General features: G+C 45.7%; 1 protein-coding gene across 4 annotated transcripts in view; it reads left to right on the top strand.

Annotated features, from left to right (window-relative positions):
* The first annotated feature begins 3,820 nt into the window (after positions 1-3,820).
* CRBN (cereblon) overlaps positions 3,821-17,745 on the top strand; it is a 17,024-nt gene continuing 3,099 nt past the window's right edge. The window contains exons 1-8 of one of the 4 annotated variants that reach the window (XM_072941740.1): positions 3,821-4,223; positions 9,112-9,227; positions 9,844-10,046; positions 10,818-10,967; positions 15,128-15,287; positions 15,569-15,631; positions 16,419-16,503; positions 17,163-17,278. In XM_072941740.1, coding sequence (XP_072797841.1) covers positions 3,929-4,223; positions 9,112-9,227; positions 9,844-10,046; positions 10,818-10,967; positions 15,128-15,287; positions 15,569-15,631; positions 16,419-16,503; positions 17,163-17,278 — 1,188 coding nt within the window. In that variant the 5' untranslated portion in view covers positions 3,821-3,928. Of the gene's footprint in view, positions 4,224-5,577; positions 5,693-5,893; positions 5,964-9,111; positions 9,228-9,843; positions 10,047-10,817; positions 10,968-15,127; positions 15,288-15,568; positions 15,632-16,418; positions 16,504-17,162; positions 17,279-17,745 lie in introns of those variants that run through there. The other 3 variants (XM_006196509.4, XM_072941742.1, XM_072941743.1) reach the window with 3 other exon arrangements.

Raw genomic sequence — 17,745 nt, 5'->3', positions numbered from 1 at the left:
ATCGGAGTTTGGTCGTGGTGCTGGCCTCTCACTTTTAAGCTAGAAGCTTGTGACGTTATTCTGTTCCTGGTCATTAGATGGCATCAGAGGGAGTGTCCAACCACGGTCCCTGCTAAGTGTGGGAGGGTGATGGGAGCCGAAAGCGTCAGCCTCAGCAGTTCCACTTACATTTGTTTTATTTATTTATGCATCCGTGTAAATTTCATTTGGGCGAAGTATTCTGAAACGTATATGTGCGTATATATCTGAATATATGTGTATATATATATGTGTGTGTGTGTGTGTATATGTTTGTATTTATATATACATTTATGTACGCGTGCACATGCGCACACACACACACACGGGAAAACCTCTGACTTGGTTCCTCCCGGTGACAGACGTTATTAATCAAAAGACAAAGTATTTTAAGTCAGGCGTGGCCTTAGGATTCACTTTGGCCAGGGCAGTGTGCGTGGAGGGGACGTGTGTCACTGGTAAGCTGAAGCATTTAAGAGGCAGTGCTCAATTCTTCTGGCTTTTTCTTCCCCCATGGCAATCAGTGATCATGGACGTTTGTACCAATGAAGAGGTGCACAGGAGAGAAGCAGCCTAGACTGGGAATCCACCTCGGAGAATCCCCAAACTCAAAACAGACCTGATTTGAGCAAAACAAGGAGGGAAAAAACCATATGTGTTAAGCCACTGAGATTTTGCTCTAATTTCAAAACTTCACATTTCCTGGCCGTGGTACACCCTTACACAGACGGCGAGGAATAAAAGGCCAAGGGGAGGACATGGCGATGACCCAGCTGAGACCAGAGCCGGAAGCAAGCCAATGACTGGAACCTAGGACTCTGCACTCCGTGCTCTGTGTTCATCTCCCTGCAATTCCCTGGACCCCTCTGCTTCCTTAACTGCGGTGGAAACAGCATGTGGCATCAGGAAGAGTTTCTGGGTGAGTCATGAAGAGCATAAGTTGCCCAGCGTTTTCCTGTCCTGCAAGGTCTTCCCTACTTTACCTGTCAAGTCAGAGACGGAGGGGATGGCAGCAGGTCTCGGTAAATTGCGGCAGTCAGTATCATCACCAGTAATCATCTCGGCGAAGAATCCAACATGCTTGGGACTTGAATAGACTCTGGGGTGCCTGAAACTATCGCTGTAGCAGTGGAAGATGTCCAAAAGGTATGTTTTCAAATCCCAAATTATTCACCGTATTACTGAAATACGAAAGTGAAGTGGTTCATGAAACAGTCCACATTTTGAAGGGGCAATGAAATATTCTCACCACGTCTGGTCGTATGCCTGCTCTCTCCCCTCTAGGTCTGCACAGAGCAGGCAGGATTCATCTTTCCTCCCCTTGTAGCTCCGGGAGTTACAGGATCATAGATGCCGAGCTGCACGTAGAGCTGCTACAGACACAGCACGTGGAGGTGAGAAGTAAGGACAAGATGCATGGCTGGACAGTATTGCTTTTCCTTTCCTGGTATGCAGTACACACACACACACACACACACACACACACACCACACACACACACACACACACACACACACACACACACACACACCCAGATTAAGATTTCTCCACTTGGATGAGTTTAGAAATCTGTCTGTGATTTCTGGAAACTAGAAACATGAGAATTACCAGGATTTTAATTTCAAAGATTTTTTTCCTACGTTCTTGGCACTGGTTGTGGAAGACTGCACAGATACGGTGCTCCAGGCACTTCCGTGGGCCGCATAAAGTATTTGCCCAAACTGGCACACTTTGGAGAGTGGAATGGGGCAGGACTGTCCTGGGCAGATCGGAACGTGGTGTCACTCTCCCTATACGTGCTCTTACAAGAGGTTGTGAACACAGTGCCAGACGGATCTGGGCAGGTGACACACTGGCTGGTTGCAGCCTTTGGCCAACCAGTGTTGCCCCACCTGAAAGGGCGTCTGCCAGTTGGTTCAAGATAATCGTTCCTAGGCATGAATCTGACCAATTGCCAAGTCTTCCCATTTTTAAAAGGAAACTGGTATTTGTATGTGTACGCTTCAATTTCTAAATATTATCAGTTCATTAAAAAACTCAAAATACCACAAAGCCCAAACACATCCTTATAATTCTAGCTTGGGGGTCACCAGGTTTTGACCTCTGTCTTAATTGAGAACTGCCACCCTGAAAGAGCAGGAGAGGCTTCTGGGGACAAGGTAAATCTGTCACTTCCATGAGCTTTTGCAGAAAAGGTAAAGAATTGGAAGATTTACACAATTCCAAAATTAAGGAATTAATCCCTTCATTTAAAAATGATAATAGAATATATCTTTAAATAAATCTGGCTTTGCTTTTACTGAAATCCATTATTTCCTTTAAAAACGATTTTGGCTGTTGGGACTAGCCTGGCTGATTTTATTGGGCACAACAGTGTGGGGCTTAACCTTCACCCCTGCAGGAGTGAGTAGGAATGAAATTCTTTCCTTTAATCATGAAGGAAAAACTTTTCCTTCTCGCTGTTCTCCGTGGCTGCCCAGAAGACGATCCCGTTGTTACATCAGCCAGAATGGCGTCATGTGGCCACTAGCTGCAAAGGATCATGGGGAAGGGGAGTGGGCAGTGACCGGTTTGGAGCAAACATGACCCCAAGGGCTGAGCACACCATGGCCCCAAACAAACTGAGGGGTCTTAGCAAGAAAGAAGAGAGGAATCAGTGTTAGGTCAGTCAATCATGTCTCTCATAACTGCAATTCATTCATTCATTCATTCATTCATTCATTCTATAGACATTTTTTGAGCACTTATTAGTAAGTGCCAGGCCCTTGGAACACAGGAGTAAACAAAAGAGGCACAGATCTCTGACCTCCCCCACTGAGTTTACATTCTTGGAGTGGAGAGGATAATTTTAAAAGGTAATTCATCATAGTATTTTAGAAGTTGATCAATGCTTTAAAGAAATTGGACAGAAAAGGAGGATGGAGGGTGATGAGACCGAGGGTGGGGTTGTAATGTGACATTGGGTAGTCTGGGAAAGAAAGACTTCCAAAGGAGGGACATTTGATCCAAGAACTGGAAGATGTCTTGGAGTAAGTCATGTTTCTATGTGGGGGAAGAGCATTCTAGGCAAAGGGAATGGCCAGTGCAAAGGCCCTGAGGGTAGGAGTGGCCCCCACTTGGTTGTGTGAAAAGACCAGAGGAGAGGGAGGCTGGAGGGTAGAGAAGGGAGGTCAGAGCAGGACGTGGGGGCCACTGTGAGAAAGTGGGTTACAGCAAGTTGGGGGGCTGAGGGCAGGGTTCTGGGCAGGGGAGTCACGTGGTCGGACTTGTGCTTTAAGGGGATCCCTCTGGCTGCTTTGTTGAGAGTGAGCTGGGATGGGGAGCCAAGAGTGGAAGCCAAAAAACCATTACAGAAGCTCTTGCAGTAATCCAGGCAAGAGAGATCTGACTGCCTAGACTAAGGGAGCAGCATTCTTTAACTCATTCAGAATATATATACAGATAATACAAAAGCCAAAGGGAGCCAAAAAAGGTCTCGTCTCAGGATGTGTAGCCCGTGCGGTCAAGGTGGCACAGAAGCTGGGAATGGAAAGTGCGGTCAGGCTTTTTTGATTTGCATTTTCTCTCATCTAGTATCAGCCTTAAATATGTACTATTAAAGCCCACTCTTGACAAAGATCTCTGACGCTCTGAGTTTCCTTTCCCGCTGGTTTGCAGAGCTCCTTCTCAATGGACTCATTGCGTACAAGCAAGAGGAAGCAGGAGCCACTCAGTACAATGCGTTGTTTCAGGATAAAGTTACCCAATTAAAAATACATGGTGAATGATCATGTTTTCCTTTTTGGTTTTAATAACCAGGGCTTAATCCAAGAAACCTGCTTGCTGAGATGCTTTTGTTCAGTGATCATTTGTTGTTACCCCCATTGAAAGAAGTAGCTATGGCTGACTGGTTAGATGCTGGAGGGATGAAATGAAGGAAGGAGCAGATGGTGAACATGAAAGGAGGCGAGGACAAGGAGGCGCACGGGGAGGAAAAGATACCGCAGATGGTCGCGTCGCTGACCCTGAGGCCGAGCACAAAAGAAGAAAGAGGAGCAGCGCTTTTCCAGCCACATCTGCTGACCCTGCCCGGCTCACAGCTGGTTCTTGGCTGACCCAGGGTGCACAGCATGGTTCTGATGCCACCTCTGGGGAGGACCCGGCAAAGTCAGAGAGTCCTGCTTTAGGGGCCAGATGTTTGCTATGTAAAGAAACTTCTGCTGTAGGTAAGCACAGTTCTTTGTAATTTATAAACCATAGTGAAAGTGATAATGTATATATATGTATACTCGATATGGCCCCTCCCCCCACCCCCCCACCCCCCCACACACCCCCACACACCCCCTCACACATACCAGCCCATTCCCTCATCTTTCTATAGTTCTATCCGGTGTTTCCCTTCCTCTCATTCTGATATAGTGTCATCCTCCAGCTGTCTCGGGTGATCACCTTAACTCTGCTGACCCAGCACGATAATGTACCACATGTGATTGTTATCGACCTGTAACCTGCAGCTTATGTGTAATCATAAGAGGTGATGGTAGCATTAACACTGCAGGCATTATTAACTAGAACAAATCTGGAACACAGTTTGGCCCGTTCTTGTTTGGCAAATGGGTTCATTGCAGCCATAAATGACGACCAAGGCCACAGAGAGATGCCGGGACAGAAGGCAGAATGATACACAATAGATTTATCAGCCTCTCTCCCAAGGAGGGTTTTGGCTTTTAACTTTTCAGTGAGAGAATTTTCAGAACACATATTTTTTAAAATACCAGATTGGTTAATGTTTTCTCCAGAACAATGCTGCAGCCTCCTCTCACCCTTCCACTCCCCCACCCTATGTCTAGATATTTTATTTTATTTTATGTAAGGATTTTTTCAGTTTCCTTCTTTGCTGAAAAGATGTTGAAAAGGCACCAAAAAAACTTTTGCCCGTCCTCCAAAATGAAAAATCTTACCAGTGACAACCCCACCATTGTAACAGAATTATGTTTCTTTTTGCATTCTATAGTCTTCGCTTCGAGAGGGGTGCATATAATGCCTCATTTTTCCTAGTTGAAGTAAGCATTTTATATTCTATATAAATTTTATATTTTTAAATTTTATATTCTGACTAGCCAATCATAGGTCTCTTTCTCTTCTGTGTAATCACCATTTCGAGTATTGTTCCTGATTAATACGTGTTAATTTTTAACTGGAAACTACTGAGATTGTCGGAAAGAGAATCAGCTATAACCCAACCGCCCTCGGAACAACTGCTTTTCCCCAGTCTTCATATATATAATTTTTCCTTTAAGAATTGGAGTTAATGCTGTATAGACATGTTTGTATTTGCTCCCCGCCCCCTTCGTTAAGAGCGAGGTGGAGACTAGTCTGAGCCTCAGTTTTCCCAAGTGTGAAACGTCGTGCCAGGGGCTGGAACAGGCGCGGCGGGCACGGAGCCGCAGTGTCAGCGGACGCAGCGCCGGGTCCTCGCGGCGGTTTCCAGGCCCGGCCGGCGCGCTGTCTGCCCCGCGGGCGCCGCCAGGGGGCGCTGTGGGCCGGACTCGGCGGCTGCGCGGCGCGGACCCTCCCTCCGCGGCCCCGGCGCCGCCCTGTCCCAGGCTCCTTTGCGGGTAAACAGACATGGCTGGCGAGGGAGACCCGCAGGACGCTGCGCACAACATGGGCAATCACCTGCCGCTCCTACCTGGTAACCGCCTGGGGCCGGTCCCCGGCGGCGGGAGGGGGCGACGCCCGAGCCGCGGGCAGGGAGGCGGGCGGGGTTGCGGAGCGTTGGGACCGCGCCGGGCGGCGGTCGCGCGTCGGCCCACCGGCCGGCGCCCGAGTCACGGCGCTTTTCTCCGCGGCTGGGTGGCCGGGGCTGGGGACGAGGGCTCGGGGGGCGGGGTTTGCCGCCTAAGCCAGGGGCCCGTGCTCGCCGGCCGGCCTCCGTGTGTCCAGAACGTAGCCCCGAGGAAATGGTCTGAAGCCGGCTGGGGGGAGAGGGGAAGCCTGGGTCAGCCTAGCCGCCAGGACTCCTCCTGGACTTCTTCCCTTTGATAAGAGTGACCGCTGACACGTATTAAGCCCTTACCGTGTCAGCGGCCCCGCAGTCAGCCCCTCGCGTGCGTTTGTCCGTTTCATCCTCCCCACATCACTTTTCTGTTCCCGACTTGGGGGGTGAGAAACGAATTGGCAGATGAATTCAGTGACTTGCCCAAGGTCACACAGTTGCAGAGCCAGGACTGCTGTCTGAGTCTGTTTGTCCGCATAGTTGGTGTCTCTTAACCACTTCACTGTGGAACAGTGTTTTGGTCTGTTTTTCTCAGGCGTATAGTTCGAGCACATGATAGAATATGCTAAATTAGAGATAGAATGTGCTTAATTAGAGATACTTGGGACTGTCATGTTCAACTCCATTTTCTGTTTGCCTTATGCTTCATGAAAATTGAATCATGGCCTATGTTGGAATACTGGGCAGGAAAAAAAATGGGATAATTGTACAGTCTTGTCATGGAATGCTCTAGCAAAGAGATGCTTTCCAAGAGGCGTGTCAGCCAAACTGAGAGTGTTAGCTGAGTCCCTTCACTGTGTGCGAGGAAGTGTGTTAGGTGGAGATGGAAAGAGGTGTGATACACAGTCTAATGCTTGATTCTGAAAATAAAACTAGCAGAAGGCAGCTGATTTGGGCCAGATAAGTGAATGCTGCTACGGTCCATCAGAGGGAGGGATTATGCAGGGCCGAGAGGGTCTGATGAGGAGCCCTGGGTGGTGCAGTTGGAGACCTCCAAAAGCATATAACTGAGGATGGGCTTGCAGAAGATGAGGCCTGGAGAGCAGGTTGGGTTGAGGTGTTGGGAAGTGTGCATGTCTCTCTCCAGCGGGACTGGGAGTTTTTTCCCTGTGGGTGGCCAAGAAACAGTTGTGAGTTTCAGACTTAAGGGAAGCTATGCTTGGAGGATTAACTTGCCCGCTGGAGTGGTGGAGTGGCGTGGATTGGAGAAGGAAGAGACTGAATGCATGCCCATCATGTAGGAAGGGCCTTTTCCATAAAAATTAGTCAGAATCAGAGTCAAAGATGCTGAAGCCAACCTAGCTGAATTGGAGTCAACTGAAGAGCTGAACTGTTTTTTTTCAGAGACATCAGCCTGGCCCCGTCCGTGCCAAACCCAGTGTATCAGGGAGGATGCTGATGCTCTGTTGGCATCCACATGGTGCTCCTGCATGAGATGAGTCATCAGACTTCACCCTGGTAGCTCTGAACAGTCAGTGTGTGTTGTGTCAAAAAAAATCAGGAGAGGGCTCAAGGACGTTGTCTATATAATAATAATCCTTTTGCAAATCATACATGGATTTTATGTTTAGAAACATTGGATTGTCTGTACATCCATGCAGTATTTGAAGAGTCATCCCCCTTAAGTGCCAAGGCAGTAGCTTAGTATTTAAGATTCGAAGAATCTGTCCCAGGCAAACAAAACATTAATAACCATTCAAGTAGGGGGAAGTAGGTTTCATCCATATCTATAAGAGGCTACTTTTTATATGGAAATCATTCAGAGACTAGAAGTCAGAGCAGTTAAAATGTGAACTTTAAAATTATGAATTCTAGCCTTTGAGCTGAGAGTTGATCTTTTAAACTTTGTGTAACAGAGCAATAAAGTGTCAGAGTGCCTAGTGAAAGTCAGAATGGTGAATACAAGGAAGCCAATTCAGAATATTTTTGTTACCAGTTTTGATTTTTCTTAGTTATTTCTTAGTCTCTTGTAGAAATTTCTTTGTGCTAAGGAAAATTTTGTATGAAGTATTAAATCACTGAGCATTTGAATTTTAGGTGTAATAGTTACGTTGTTCTCTTTGACAAAGCCAGATATCTAAGTAACTCTTAAGAATTAGTAGAGAGTCCAAGGCAGTTGCTGTATTGAAAAAGATGTGTGTTATCTTGTTAGGGACCTAGCTGGAGGTGGTTTAATTTAAATAATGACATGCACAAAGGAAAATGACTATTTTATAGAAATGCTTTATCTGTTTAGAACTTTACTTGGGGGCTTGCTTGGTTTATTCCCTTCCCTCCCTCGCTCCCTCCCTCCTTCCTTCCTGTCTTCTCTAGAAACTCTTTTAAAGTTAAATGTTTGAAAGAACCCAAGAGATTGTCTTGTTCATGCCGGTCATCTTTCAGATGAGGAAGCTAAGGTTTAATCAGGGGGATGAGTTTTCTAAGGTGTCAAAATGAGTTACCAGCAGAGGAGGAGAGAGAAATCTCCCATGAGAAGAATCTCAGATAATTTGTTCAGATAGTCCCCCTTCAGAGAGGCGGGACGCGAACCCTGCCCCTTAGGTGTGGGTTGTGCCTCATGACTTGCTTCCAAAGAGTACCGTGTGCAAAGGAGGGAGACGCCAGGTTTGCAGTGGAGAGGTCTGACCGGCGCACCTCAGCCAGGTGCTCAAGGTCACTAGCAGCAGCTGTAAGTCTCGTTGACAGTGCGCACCCTGATGTGACGTGACGAAAACGGCCCCTCACCTCCCTGGTGTTCCTCCCCAAAACTCACATCCTAGTTGAGGGACGTTCTACAAAATGCCTGACCAGGAGCCCTCGAAACTGTGCAGGCCATCTAAAACAGCAAGTCTGAGGAACCAGCCCAGCCCAGAGGAGGCAAAGGGACATAACAGCCAACTGTAATGTGATGTCCTGGATGCAGTGCAGGAAAAGAAAATGGATATTAGGAAAAAACTAAGGAAATCCAAACAAAATGTGTTTCGTTAATAGCGATGTGCCAACGCTGATTTCTCAGTCATGACAAATGTCCCTGACCCATATGGGCTGTTAACTGGAGGGGAGAAGCATGTGAACTATACAGGGACACTCCGTACTATCTTTGTACCTTTTCAGTGAGTCTTAAACTGTTCCAAAAGGAAAGGCTGATTTAACAAAGCAGTGGCAGAGTCCTGCCTAGACCCCAGCGCCCTGGCTGCCCCTGCACAGTACTGTCAACAGCCCCCAAGTGTGTATGGTGTTTAAAAGAACCCCTCTTTCAAGGGCCCAGAATCCTCATGTAGGAAAATATTGGAAAGCTTTGACATGTTCATGCCTCTGTGTGTTTTTGTTTTCCTTATAATATTTTACTTTTATAGCAGAGGATGAGGAAGAAGATGAAGAAATTGAAATGGAAGTTGAAGACCAGGATGTCAAAGAAGCCAAGAAACCAAACATCATAAATTTTGATACCAGTCTCCCAACATCACATACAGTACGTACTGTTGTAGCAGATCTGGTGTGATAGAGACATACACTTACCTGTGGATAAAAGTTCCTAGAAACAAATGGTTGGTTTTACTGTTACTGGATGTCACCCCACATGAGAAGTTGTGGACAAGGACGTGGGCTCCTTGCCAGTGGATCGAGGGTCTTAGCTGTAATTTTAAAGCAGTTTGATACTATGTCTATGACTGGTTATAATTCTGTGCAGTTACTGGTTGCCCTCCTTCGTCTTCACTGGCAGTGGAACCATCACAGTAGCTCTCACTCTGTCCCACTAGGTCCCGGGAGTTACTTAACACACTGACATTTTACACTTGTGTTTGTGCTCTTTGTACAGAGAGGTGTTTAGCTTAGTCAGAGCATTTGGAACTTAAAAAATGCTCTTGAATTTGTTTGTATGCGATAGATTCTTCACAAAAAATTTAGAAACTCTACATCTAAGAGTCACAAATTGACGTCAGTGTGGGGTCCCGATCACCCCGAGCTCACTGTTCAAGTGCTGGCCCCTCGGGGTTCTCGCTGCTGCTCCGCTCCTGCGTCTTCCGCGCGTGTTTCTGGCCCGAGTCGGCCGCGCCGCTGACGCCGCGCTGTGTGCTCCCCTCCAGTACCTGGGCGCGGACATGGAGGAGTTTCACGGCAGGACGCTGCACGACGAGGACAGCTGCCCGGTGATCCCGGTGCTGCCGCAGGTGACGATGATCCTGATCCCGGGGCAGACCCTGCCCCTGCAGCTCTCGCGCCCTCAGGAAGTCAGCATGGTGCGGAATCTGATTCAGAGGGACAGGACCTTCGCGGTTCTGGCTTACAGGTAACACCTAGCCCGAGCTGGCTTCACAGTCTCTGTCGTGCAGTCACGGCTGAGGTTGTGAGGGCCAAAACGGACGGCCGTTTCGCGTGCGCAGGAGACTGGACAAGGGTGGGGAGGGACGAAAAGTTTGAAAGTGCAAGTTGGAGTGTTTCGTTGTGATCGTTACCGTCTAAATCAAACATTTACTTTCACATGCAGTTAACTTTCTGGTATTTGAAAGGTTTTATATCATTATTTAAGGAAAAACATTTCCAGACTCTTATTTTACAATGTAATGTAAAGGATTACTTTTACAAAGGAGTGACTTGTTAATTTCTCAGTCCCAAAACCCTGAGTTGTCCTGTACAGACCAGTGGTATATGGAAGCTGAATTTCATGTGTCCTCAGACAGCTAGAGGAATTCAGCAGTGGAGGCAGGAACTCGATACAGGAAGTCCCTGCCGCAGTGCAGTGCTGCCGATAAGGGGCAGAATTGATGGGCTTCGGACGCAAAGCATGTCTGGTTTGGGAAATGACAGTTTAAACCCCTGTCAGTCCTGGATCATTTTCAGTGACTAGAAATCTCTTCTTTTCCTAATGAGCCCTAATTACACTTCCTGACGCCTCTATATATCTCAATTCCCTGAGTGCTTTTTAAAATAAATAAAAATAGAATAGCTTTGCAGTGAGAGCCATTTGTGATAAGTTGTCCCACGTGTATTGCTTTTGTCACCTTTCATATTTGAAAATTGAATGTTCAAAACTATTTCCTTTTCAAATGTCCCCTGGAAGTAACGCACAGGAAAGGGAAGCACAGTTTGGAACAACAGCGGAGATATACGCCTATCGGGAAGAGCAGGATTTTGGAATTGAGATTGTGAAAGTGAAAGCGATCGGAAGGCAGAGATTCAAAGTCCTCGAGCTCAGAACACAGTCAGATGGGTAAGAGACACCTCTTCCTTAGAGCCTCTTAAATGTCGTAAAGTGGAGTGGTTCTCTTGTATTTTTTCTGTTCCACTGACCCTTGACACTTTGTACCTTTTAACTAGCTGTCCTTCCCTTTGAAGGTGTAGCCTAATGGTTTCCAACTTTGCTGTGCGTCAGAATCCCCGGGGAACTTTCTAAAACTACATGTTCGAGCTCCACCCTCGCCTCCCTTTCCTAGAGGGCAATGGGGTCCGGGGTGAGGCCATGGCATCTCCTCTTAGGATTTCCAGCCGATTCTGTCTCCCCCCAGGTTTGAGAACAGTAATGTAAACCCAGTGGGCAGTGTTATTTGGGGCAGGGCTTCTTTTGGATTGAAGACCTCTCCTCAGGTTGAAAAAGGGTGAGTGGCCTCCGTGCGCTGTCAGCCGTGGACACCGTCCGCACTGAGTGCGCATCTGCAGGGAGAACGTTCTGTCGCCTGTCAGTGTATTGTGTGCTTAATACGTTACCAGTAGGTGCCTCTTGTCCCTGGGCCTTACCCAGCTTAGAAGTCTTCTGAGGGCTCTGTTCTAGCAGTGACCATTCTGGCATAGCTCTCGTGATTAGGGCTTTTTCACAGATTTAAGAGATACTTCATTTTGAAAACATCCAGTTCACTTGTATCTCTTAAAATAAAAAAAAAAAAAAACCCCGCAGAGCATTTGTCCTGAACACTGCATTTTACCTTTCTTTTTTAATTTTTTTTTACTTTTTAAAAAATTTTTAGTTGGGGGAAGTCATTAGGTTTATTTATTTTTAATGGAGGTTCTGGGAATTGAACCCAGGACCTTGAGCATGCTAAGCACGTGCTCTGCCACTGAGCTGTACCTGCCCCCGTGCACGTTACCTTTTGCGGGAGTGGTTCTCAGCCCCGGCATGTAAGAGTCGTCAGTGAAGACTCAGAGAGATACAGATTCTTGGGTCCCCCAGCCCTAGTGAGTTGGTCTCTAATCTGCAGCCAGTGTTGAAAATCTTGTCAGATCTCTGTGTTGCACAGGTAATGTCTTTGAACACTTGGACATTCAGAGGTTTGGGGTTTTTTTTAAAGATTTAAAAGTAAGAGCGACATGAGGGGAATCACTTTTTCTCTGTTTTGTTCACATAGTGGGTGTTACTAAACATTACTGTGAACTGTGAAAAAACCAGTGGGTCAGTCACCCTCGGGCCAGATGGAGCAAGGAAGGAGGAGGGAAGGGGCACAGGGGCCGCAGAGGTTCGCGGTCCTTTCCGCGGGTACCCCCTCCCCTCCCCGATCATGGAACGGTGTCCTGTCCTTACAGGACTGTGTGTCTGTCTCCCTCAAGAGGCGAGCCGCTGCAGGACAGTGGCTGAGACCGCTCTGTGCGCTGCATTTAGGACCGTAACTGTTACATGCCTGAATGAAAGACTCTCCCCCGAGGGCTCTGCATGGAGACAGTTAGCAGGCTGTTCTCTTGCTTTGGATCTCACTAAGACTACTCTCAGGTTTATAAAATTTTGAACACTTGTGAATACTATATTCCAGAAACCATAATGGCAGACTGACCTGGGGAAAAGTTTTATTTCTGCGACTGCTGACATCAGTGACTTTCGATTGTGGAAACTAGTTTGAACACTAGATGGCAGTAGACCATTAACGCTGAAAACAAGGCAAGGAATTAACACCTGACTCTAGTTGTGAGGCTGGGAAAGCGCACGGTCTCCCTGGTATTCCTTCGATCCCACCCCCCCCCCAATGGCGTCTCACTAAAGGGTCTGTCTTAATGTCAAAGATCTCCATGGAGTTAGAATTCTCTGGTTCCACGGCCCTTCTGGTCCCGTAACCACCTTCACTGGAATTGGTGAAGTGGAGGAAACTGTGGAGGTAATCTGCTAGCAGCTCCTCTTTTTTTAAACAAGGCAACTAGGTGCCAGAGAGGTTGACAATTGGCCTGAAGTTATTCAGCCAGTAGGCACAGCCGGTTGGCTCTAGGTCCCCGGCTTCCAAACCAGTGCTCTTCCCGCTGTACCACGATTCCTCCAAGCACACCTGCAACTCAGGGCAGCCTCCTTTTCTTTTAGTAGCATCGTAGCAGGTAGCTGTCATTCGTCTTTTACATAAATGACCCTTCGTATATAACAAGTACACCGCTACATTCTAATGTCCAAATTAAGAGATTTAACTTTTTTGTATCTTCGGAACACATGGCATTTTTTTGGAAAAATTACTTTAAAAAAATAGAAGTGCATGGCTGCATCAACGTAGGACCCTTCAGAAACTCCTGAGTATTTCTTAGCATGTAGAGAGGGAGGGGAGTACTCTACTTGGAATTACAAAAGAAGTCCTCTTACGTGTCATGTTGAGACAATTGTTAGTTGAAAAGATTAATTAAAACTGGAAATCATAAAAAGTTACACAGAATATACCTTAAACATTTTAACTGAAAATGTGTAAGTGATGTGTAAGCGTGCCCTCCCTCGTTCTCCTCGACGGCTGCCGTCTCCCGCTCGGGTTCAGATGAGAGAGGGCAGCAGCTGTCTTGCGTAAACTGCTTTCGTTGTGCGGCCTGTGTCTGCAAGTTACACATGGAGGTTTTCTTTAAAGAGAGTTTTTGAAGATACAAGGCAGTTTGAGTGTAGACTCCTCCCAGATCTGTGCAGTTGTTTTCCTCCCATTGGAATTGTCTAAACCTAATTTGAAAGCATTTTGGGGGGCTCAACCTGCAATTCATTGAAGCAGTTTTAATTTTGTACTCATATTCTATTGGTTGCTATAATATTTATATAAATTACTTAACTATAATCCCAAAACAACTGCCATAAACAGGTTGGGAAGAAACAAACTCGGCTGCTGGGAGGGAGCAGCGGCCATGTGTGCAGCAGGCCCTGGGCGGGTCTCGCTGACGGAACGGGGCGGAGCTCACCCCGGTGAGGCAGCTCAGCCAGCCTGTGTGCAGACTCATTGTTCACATGCCCACTGAGCTGGTTTTTCGGTAGCATTAATGTGTGTATCATAATAAAAGTTTATGTGCTCAGTGGGTAAAACAATTAATTCTTGATTCAGTGAATTTTTTTAATATGCTCTAATAATAACGTTTGAACATAGTTTGAGCATAGTCACATTTATTTTACCATTTTCCAAAGTCACGTAGACATAAAATTGAACTTTCAGGAAGGAAGTGAAGTTAATGGAGTGAGTCTAATATGGTGAAATTAAATTACATATTTTCAGACATGCTTGGCTGTTTTCACTTAATATCAAAATGTCATAACTTTTTGTGTTGAGCCAGTGGTGACAGCAAAAGACCACTTTAGACTTCCTGAACAATTATGAAGCAGAGACTTTTCATATATGACTCTGGCAGTCTGACGGTGTTTTGTTTAGGCATTCGGATGTGTGGATGCCTCCTGCCCTGGAAAGCTGTCCTAGGAGATAGGATGCCTCAGGAGACAGTGGCTCAGGGGCACGGCCTTCCTCTTGACTTCAAATCACAAGATGTTTGCAACTGTGATGTTCGCAACTGTGATGTTCCCAAGTAGCATTCTGGAATGGTGACTTTCCTATCATGAGAATTTAAATAATTTTTAAGTAAAAAAAGATGATGGCTACTTTGGTTCTTTGCATATTTATGATAAATGTTTAAGAATGAGGAAAGGAATGCACACGGAAATACGGCTGCATGTAATTGTCCAGCCTGAGCTAACGTCAGCCGTGTAAATGGGCCCTAGATTTTCTCTTCTCTCTGCTGCTCCTCAGACTGGGTGATTTATGAGAAGGGTAATGTAGGAGTCGGGCAGCAGACAGAGATGGGGCAGGGGTCGGGCATGGTAAGAATCTGAGAAATTAATTTAGAACTATCATGATCTGCAGTAGGGATTGGTTTTATGTAGGTTTTTTTGTAATTTTGTTTCATTTATAGACTGTATCTGAAAGATAAACATCTCCATGTCTGTTCCACAGTGAGATCAAAAATCTTGAATTATCTTTGGTTTTAACCGTATGATTCATGAAGTATTTTCTGAAACTTTGTGTCTTAACATCAGCATTTGATGACTATGTGTAAAAAAGAAAACTTTGAAAATCTTAGTATGTAAAATTACTCTTAATGTTTATAAAGTTAATAGGTGGAGTTAGTTTATCTTAAAAGTGAACAGCATGCTTGGTTCTCTTTATTTAGAATCCAGCAAGCTAAAGTGCAGATTCTTCCTGAATGTGTGTTGCCTTCAACCATGTCTGCAGTGCAGTTGGAATCCCTCAATAAGTGCCAGATATTTCCTTCAAAACCTGTCTCATGGGAAGACCAGTGTTCATATAAATGGTGGCAGAAATACCAGAAGGTGAGAAACTGATTTTTTTATGCATCTTAAAGAAATGAAGCCCCCCCGACACACACACTTTGAGAAAGAAACAGACACCTCTCCTGATCGGTTGCTCAGACACCTTCTGGGAAAGGGAGGGAGGGAGGGAAGGACCCCGGGCCAGGAGTCCCACCTTCGCTTCTTATGTCTCAACTCCTCCGGCTGTTAGCTCTCACTTGAATCAGGTGTTTATTATTCCGTGGGATTTGCCTGTGCTTAACTGTGGTATTTTTAGGTGACCTTTCCCCCTTTGTTTTCAGAGAAAGTTTCATTGTGCCAATTTGACTTCATGGCCTCGCTGGCTGTATTCCTTATATGACGCTGTAAGTAACTCACCTCCAACTTTGTGTCTGGCGGAAGCCACGTCACAGTAAGGCTCAGTGGAACAAAACAAGCTTCCGTGCCAAGTGGGATGTTATTTGTGGCGTTAATGCCGCTCATTACGTTTACGGGGACCAGGCAGGCATCGGAGATGCTGCTGTGTGGACTTGCCTTCTAACTGACAGGCTCTCAGTTTTCCATCAGTTTATAGTGGCTGGTCCTGAAGTTGTAAGACAGTGAAGTGTTTTAGGGTTCAATAGAAAGCATTTGAAATTGTGTTGAGTCAAGCGACAGTTACATTTAGATTTCTATAACCATTCATTGTTTCTACAAGAGTATACTAACTTCCGTCTCCTGATCCCTGGTGTGCTGATTTTGAGTGTGCCCCTGTGAAGATGGTAAGCACTCTTCCATAGTTGACAGATGCCAGGGAAGGCTGGTGGGTGGCAGGTGCGAGTGCAGCTTACAGGCACTGCGTCAGGAAGGGCTGCCCAGGAAGGCCGAGAGGGGCGGGGGGCTCAGCGGCTGCGGACGGCGCACGCGCCCCGAGACGGCGAGACTGGGGCGGGGGGGGGGCAGTGGAAAACCAGCTCAGCGCCGGGCAGAGTTGGGGCTTTGGTCATTTCTGCGTAAGAAAACAGACACATTTAAATTGGAAATATCAATACGGAATAATGACTTAAGTTGCTACTGGTTTATTAGGTTCATTGCGTTTATAAAGTGGAAAAGCTGATGATAAAGTGCAAAACGTCTGTGAACTTTATTATGGCTACTTTTCTTTCAAACAAGGAAACTTTAATGGATAGAATCAAGAAACAGCTGCGTGAATGGGATGAAAATCTGAAGGAGGATTCGCTTCCTTCAAATCCAATAGGTATGAAAGTCAGTTTCCTTCCTGGGATGCTCACTGAAACTATTTCGTTCTCTGTTTAACGAATCCAAAAATGTTTACTTTTTTAAATTAGTATTCTGAAAAGCATTACACTTTGCTTTTGGTTTGAGCAATTACAAAGTAAAAATTAGTATTTTTAAATCATTGCAACAAATGTCATAAATTCTTAAGCACTCCTATTTTAGTCAGGGTTTTCATAACAGGTTCAAATTGCAGTGAGTGGCTTGCATCCGGAAACACTATTGGAGTGTAAAAACCCTCCTTTCCCTGTTCTTTAAGATGCCTTTAAAAGTGGCCCCAGTTCCAGGACCTCTTTACCTCATTACATATAGTACCCACAGCTGCTAATGAGGTCCAGTTTAGCTGTTTTTCCAGCCCCTTAGCAAACAAGCGACTTCTAACATGGATTGGATTTCACATTTCATTTGAAAGAATAGTTATAAAAACAGGTATGGAAAAAGAAGTTACATTTTAGAACTTCCTAGGAGTGTATACGTGATAGCTGATGTGTTTTAGTATTGTTTAAAATTTTGTAAAACGTGCTCTTTGGGACGCCTGTACAGACAGTTTATATAAAAAGACTTAGCACATTTACCTGCTTTTGTAAGTTTAAAGCTTGACAACCCCACCGTGCCTTTCAGATTTTTCTTACAGAGTAGCTGCTTGTCTTCCTATTGATGATGTATTGAGAATTCAGCTCCTTAAAATTGGTAGTGCTATCCAACGACTTCGCTGTGAACTAGACATTATGAACAAAGTGAGTAAAGCGCACACGTGTTCGTCAGTCAGTCTCGAGGGCTCGGGGGCACTGCTGGGACCAGCAGACTACAGGGTCCTGTCAGAGTCGTGCACTTAGGGAACTAGTTGTTTGTCCATCATGGTTTGCATTAAACATAGTTTAAAGGATACTGTAAACATTTCATTTGGGATCACAGAGGAACTGCTATGGTTTTGCATTCCCCAAATACGAATGCATAGTTCTGTGTGACCTTCATTTTTACTAGGTGAGTTTAGACTTTGTGACCACGTGACTTCTACTTGGAACATATGTGGTTATATTTTTTTGTCTCTATCATCTCTTCTTTATCCTACAAGTTCATTAGTTATGTAGGTGACTGTGTCAGAGCTCAGATTGTGTTTTTCTTGCTCCATCTTTAAAAACTATTTTTCAATAGTTGTACGGAAAATAAGGTCTTCAGAGGGATCACCACCACCTTGGAGAAT

This window comes from Vicugna pacos, chromosome 17 (genome assembly GCF_048564905.1).
Source record: "Vicugna pacos chromosome 17, VicPac4, whole genome shotgun sequence".
In the NCBI taxonomy this organism is placed as follows: Eukaryota; Metazoa; Chordata; class Mammalia; order Artiodactyla; family Camelidae; genus Vicugna; species Vicugna pacos.
The sequence above is the reverse complement of the archived record's forward strand: the minus strand, read 5'-3'. Positions and strand labels throughout refer to the sequence as shown.